The sequence below is a fragment of the Crinia signifera genome, chromosome 4 (assembly GCF_055691185.1).
Source record: "Crinia signifera chromosome 4, ASM5569118v1, whole genome shotgun sequence".
Classification (NCBI taxonomy): Eukaryota; Metazoa; Chordata; class Amphibia; order Anura; family Myobatrachidae; genus Crinia; species Crinia signifera.
Genome location: NC_139220.1, coordinates 311,672,103 through 311,678,522, shown reverse-complemented (window position 1 = coordinate 311,678,522; position 6,420 = coordinate 311,672,103). Strand labels below are relative to the sequence as shown.

Genomic DNA, 6,420 nt, shown 5'->3' with positions numbered 1-6,420 from the left:
TATAAATAAATATATTTATTAAATACACCAGATATAAAGATAAAAAAACATCCTATTTTATCTATAGCTCTTTATAGTATATATTCTGTAACTGTCACAATAGTTTACCATACACACTCACACACTGCACACGCTCTTGCATTGCTTGTTGTGCTGTTGCTGCATTGTACTCATTCATACTACCCGTGAGTTTCCTTGTTTACCTCCCCTTCCCCCCTCCCCCAGTAGTCATCAGGTCTCTCCACCACACAGAACGAATGGGCTTTGGCTCAGGTGACTCCTGCAGACTGTGGTCAAAGGTGGAAGAGGTGAGGTACTGCTTGCTGCCACTAGATGGTGCTAGGTTCATGGCTCCATGACTTGTCCTATGAACAGTAATGCACCTACGATAAAGAATTAGAAGTTATGAGTGTGTCAGCTTTGTGTACTACAATGAAGTACTGTGGTTGTGTCGTTATTTGTATGCCATCTGTGGGGTTACATATGGAAGGCACATGCTCATTATATCTTCATGTCAACATTTTCAAGAGTCAACCATTGTCATGTCAACATTTTTTTATCTTGACCTTGTTCATGTTGACCACTTGGTGTCGACATATGGAATGTCAACCCATTGACAGGATACCCCTGTCATCAAAGCACATAGAGCAGACATTTTAAAGTCTGGGCACTAGTGACATCACAGAGACTTGAGGCATTTTCCAGGGATGATGTCACCAGTTCTTGGTGAAGTCATTGGCTGCAATGACTTGTTCACACTGTTTGCAGCTGACAGTCAGAGCTCTGTGGGATAGGTCACTGAGTGGTTTAATGGCATGCCTGTGCCTCAGTATGCAGTGACTATGTTATATGGGATGTGTGTCTGTGTGTGTGTGTGTGCGTGCGTCTGTCCGCGCATTCACATAAGTGATCTCACCTGTTGGATTGTGCCTGATGAGGAACAAAAATGGTCGATCCATGATGACCTCAAGAGGGGACATTCGGGCCAGGAAAACGGCAGCTGCAGGGACAGTATTGGATTAAGTACAAATGTTCTAACCTGATCTGTATGTTATTATAACGGTTGGGATCATTTGGTCTACAGCAAGTTGGTCGCCACCACTAGGTCAACATGGGGAAAGGTCGACATGGTTTCTAGGTCGACATGGGACAAGGTTGACATGGGTCTAGGTCAACATGGGTTTAGGTCAACAGGACAATAGGTCGACACAAGCATTATGTCAACAGTGTCTAGGTCGACAGTCAAAAGGGCGACATGGGGTTTTCCTCTGTTTTTGACCCGAATGTCGACACAGTCGACATGGACACATGTCGGCACATATCGGCTCAAAAAAACAGTGAAAAATCCCATGTCGACCTTTTGACTGTCGAACTAGACACTGTTGACCTAATGACCTGTCGACCTTGACCCATGTCGACCTAGAACCATGTCGCCCTATCCCCATGTCGACCTAGTGGTGTCGACCTAATGCTTGTCGACCAACTTGCTGTAGACCAAGTGACCGTATCTCTACACAAATTGCACAGATGATATTTGTCCCGCACAAGTTCCTTTACTGTATCTTAATACGTCCCAATCTACGTAACACACCGAGAAATACTACTTATACCAGGCTTCTGGGGCTCGCTGTGTTGGATAATCTCCATTTGATTTAATATCTTTGGAACTGTTTGTTTTCTGGACTTATCTTCTGCATTTCAATGAACCTTCTACTTTCTCAGCTTTCCCCTTAACTATTCAGATGCACCTCATCTCTCTTATGTCCACTGCTTTCTGACTCCTGCTCTCCCAAACTGAGATAGGCTTCAATCCCTGGAAGGGACGGGCTCTCACCTGTTGCAGCCGCAGCTCTTGTTCCGCTCTCCGTTACCTCCACCTTGATTTTCTGGAATGCTTCTGACACATAAAGCGGCCTCTCATCTAAAACAAACAGGTGGTTGCATTGTTAGAGGGATTCCAAGCCACCATCCACTCCTCCTAGTAGGTGCCTACTGGATTCCTGGCCACAAGTTGTATGCTTTGTCTAATGTTTGGTCTACTTACGGGATAGCCGTCTAAAGTCCGCTGACTCTTCAGAGAAAATATCTGTGATGCCAAGACGTTCAAGTGGACTCTTTAGATTCACTTCACTCACCAGAGAGAACCTGGGGGACACCAGAGAGATAACCATGTCAGAATGTGCTTGGCACCCTCCCGAGGAAAGTTACATGGACAAAAGTATAATGGAATCAAGTCATGAGAAGGTGGTGTCCTTACTTGGGCAATACAAGGAGGCGAGTTGAGCGCCTCATGCTTGTCTTCCATTGTTGGATGAGCTCTGGAGTCAGGATATCGGTGATGGTGGACAAGGGAACCCCTTTCTCGTATGGAGCAGCTACCAACATGCTGAGTTCCTCTCCTTCATACGGCAACTCAATGACATCATAAAACTCTCCCTCTGGGGTTTCAAACTCACCTGGGGAAAAAGGACCATAAGCATGATTACCCAGAAATTAGTTGACTCCAATTAATTGGCAACATGAATTAATGAGGAACGTGCGGTTGCATTGATCACACCAACTTGGATCCAATAAGTAGACACTTACTGTAGTTGTACTTGGCGGTGTTGGCCATCATTGGTGTTTGCACCTGAGACCCGTCAGATCGGTAAAATGGCCTCTTGTGAGTGGCTTTCTCTGGGAATGGAATGCCCCATTTTCCATCAAAATGCACGGCGCTGAGCAGAACCAGTTTGGTGAGTGGAGAAATGGAGTTGCTTCCCAACAAGTCCTGGATCATTCCTAGAAGATTTGCGAAGAAGAAACACGTGTCACAATGACGTGACGGAGCAGAAGGAAGCTGAGAGAGAAGGAAGTATATAACCAACACTAAGGGAGGAATTTATCAAAGCGTGGAGAATGATAAAGTGGAATGGGGTTGGCCTGGGCTGACTTGGGCAGTCCCGTGCCCTGGACATGGACCTTAGTGTTATGGACCCTCCCGATGAGGTTGCCTGGTGCGGCTGGTAGGCCCATATTTTTTGGGGTCACAAATTATGCTAAGAACCTGAAATATTTGATATTAGAAGCTGATTGCTTAGTACTTTATATTGTTCCATTTTATCTCTTACCAGTTTTAATAACTTCCTCCCAAAGTAATTTTATTTTGACCCAACCAAGGGTGGCATTCAATCCCCCTCTGCTATTTCCAATGGGGGAAATAGCGGTGGGCGCCTATTCAATGCTGTCTTTACCAACAGTATTGAAGTGTCAGCTTGGCAGAACGGACCCGACATTAAAATCAGTCGTGCCCGTTTTGCTGAGAACGGACGTGGATTGTCGAGATCACGGACGTATCTCGACAATCCATGGCCATTTCTATGGACATAACCCCTTTTCACCAACCAGTCGGCGGTAATAACAGAGGAGCAAAGTGAAAATGGGCCAGGGTCCCAACTGTCGGGACGTGGGATTGAATACCCCCCTTAATCTCAGGTTGGCTCCATTGCTCACCATGGGATTAAATACCCCCCTTAATCTCAGGTTGGCTCCATTGCTCACCGTCTGTATGGTCCTCCACCCATTGGTTCAGGATGTCTCTGGCCTGCGATGGGTCGGTGAAGTTGACTTGGAGCACATGGCGTTGGAAGGTGGAGTGAAATCTTTGCAGGAAGCCGGGGGTTAGACTAAGGTCCCTCTGCACAAACAGACCATCTGCGATGTGTATAGATTTTGCGTGGCCTGAGATTGCCGCTCTCAGTCTCCGGAGCATTGCAGATACTCTTCGCTCTGAGGGGGACAAAAGTGCAACCGATAAGGGAACCGATACATGGTACCGTAAATGTAAGGTCAACTAACATCAAACTCAGCACCACTTTAGTCACCGTATTATAAAGATTTTGAAATGAGATTCCCGGCATGGCTGCCACCAGGAATTTTGGGGCCCGGGACTGATTTCCAGTCCGGGCTCCATCCCCATCTCACCCCCCTCATCTTCCCCCCTCCCTTTACTTACTGCCCGACTACTGCTGCAGGTCCTGAAGCACAGGCTTCATGCAGGATGCCGGCGGGCAATTAAAATGCAGCACTGGTTGGTGAGCCAATCAGCTCGTGTACTGGCAGCTGCTCTGATTGGCTAATGGTACACAAGCTCTGATTGGCTGAAAAGCCTGTGCAGCATTTTAATTGGCCGCCAGCATCCTGCATTGTAGAAGCAGGCAGCACAGCAGAGGCAGTTGGGGGAGGTTGCGGTGGACAAAATGAGCTGCCTGGGCCCTTCCAGAGGCTGGGGCCCGGGACAGCTGTACCCACAGCACCCCCCTGTTGGCGGCCCTGATTCCCGGTATTGCAGAGGTTCCCAAACTTCAGTCCAGGTTTTAAGGATATCTATGCTTGGCCGCAGGTAGCTTAACCTCTTAAGTGGTTTGCCTTGAAATCTTCCGGGCTGAGCTGTGCTGCTGGTCCTGGCCAGCCAAGAAGATTTCCGTGCTACACCACTTTCCGATCCCCTGGGGACCGCCAGCACTGATCCCGGCAGCCTGGGAATCAGCATAATGCATTACAAGTTTAAGACCACCCACCTGAATCCTATTGGTCAGGTGCAGGCTTAACTGTATAATACATTATGCTGATTCCTGGGCGCAGTGATTCAGACGGAAAATCAGTGCAAATGCTGGGGATCCTCGCTTGCGATCAGCACTTGTGATCCCTCTGGGGCTCTGGTGGTCACCTTGAAGGCTGCATGGGGGTGGATGGAGGGGTCATCTAACTAGAAATGTGCAAATATTTAAATTCCACCAATATAATACAATTCCTGCTATCCCACAACAGCCCATATATACAGTCACCAGGGTGCATTTTTGGCAACGGCTGACCCTACAATACTCAGCAGAACCATCCGCGTTAGTCTCTTACCAGAATATCCGTAATTCAGGCTTTGCCGCAGTTGTTCCAGCGACCTCCCTGCCGCCCCAGACTGCAGTATGTTCAGAGCAGTAGACGCCCCATAAGGAGAGAACCCCAAATTCTTTTCTTTGTGTTCCTGCAGGACCTCCTGGAACAGCCGCACCCCAAAGCGGGCGTCCCTGTGTGCCACATCTTCCAGGGACATCGGGCGGATAGCTGCAGTAGTGCATGCGACCAGGGCCAGCGCCAACAGCCTGTGGACAGAAGAACGTGCACTCGTAACATATACATAGAGGGGGACATGTATCAAACCTTGATAAGAGAGATAAAGTATCAGCCAATACATTCCCAAATGCAGTGCCAGATTAAGCTTTCGGCGGGCCCTGCGCACTTTAGACAGGGGGGCCCCCTTGCACTTGTCATTACTGGCTGCACACTGCACGGGAGAATATTACGCTGTCAAAACACAGAGTAAAGGCAGTATAAACTTGGTCAATGGGTAACTTCAGGGGATATATATATATATATATATATATATATATGCATACATACCACATGAAAAGCCTGTGTTTGTCCCTCTGCACCTTACTCTGTAGGACTGTAGCACACCTCACAGTCCCAGTGCTGCCTCTGATTAAAAACCCTCCCATGACTAGGCTGCTGCTGTTGTCCTCCATGGGCCTGAGAAGCATGTAATGAGCTCCACCAATCAGAGCTCAGCACAAACCTCTCAGCCTCTGCCCCTCTTGTGCAAAGTATCATGGGACTTGGTCAACTCCCAGTAATGCACTGCACACTTGTGCAGTCAGTGTGCCTTGGCACCCCATGCTCAGCATCATTAATCATTGTCACATTGGCAGATAGGCGAAGCTGCAGCACTACCCCCACTCCCATGCACAAAACCTTTAGCTAAAAAATAATATAAAAAAAAAAAACATGCCAAACACAGGGGGCCCCTAGCTAGAGGGGGGCCCAGGGGTACTGACCCCTTTTGCCCCTGCTTAAATCCGGCCCTGCCCAACTGTCATCTTACAGGTTGTGTTTGAAAAACAAAGCTGATTGGTTGGCGGGTTATCACTCTACACTTTACCTCTCCCCAACATTTGACACCGCTCCCCCAGAGTAAGACATTTTTGCAGGGAAGCACAGAACTAGAACCTACACCCTAGTGCAGGCAGAACTAGAACCTACACCCTAGTCCTGACCCATATACTTACATTATATTGCGGACCATTTTTCTGTAATAGAATGTGGAGATTCCTGTGTAACTGCAGTATACAGTGTGATCCCCGGCGCCTGCAGCTTCTGTGTGCTAGAGTCTGTCCCAGCCTGGACTTTATACATACTCACCCTCCCCACGCCCCCGCGAGGTGTTTCCTAATAACAGGAGGAAGCCTCGTGGCCAGTCTACATTCCCAGATGTGAATAATAACAGCAGTCTCCTATGTGTGTGCGATTGCTCATTCATCTGTATTTAGGAATCTGTTAGTAAGTGACATCACTGGAATATGTGTGTAGCTAGACAGCTATTATATC

At 47.9% G+C, this 6,420-nt stretch overlaps 1 protein-coding gene across 1 annotated transcript; it reads right to left on the bottom strand.

The window, feature by feature from the left end:
* On the bottom strand, positions 1-6,205 carry SERPINE1 (serpin family E member 1). Its single transcript, XM_083185451.1, has 9 exons — positions 6,102-6,205; positions 4,894-5,138; positions 3,541-3,768; positions 2,587-2,781; positions 2,258-2,456; positions 2,045-2,145; positions 1,835-1,921; positions 917-1,000; positions 1-383 (listed from the first exon to the last, which is right to left on the bottom strand). Exons 1-9 carry the CDS (start codon positions 6,116-6,118, stop codon positions 346-348), a joined length of 1,194 nt encoding a protein of 397 aa, XP_083041577.1. The 5' UTR covers positions 6,119-6,205; the 3' UTR covers positions 1-345.
* Between the last annotated feature and the right edge of the window lie 215 nt (positions 6,206-6,420).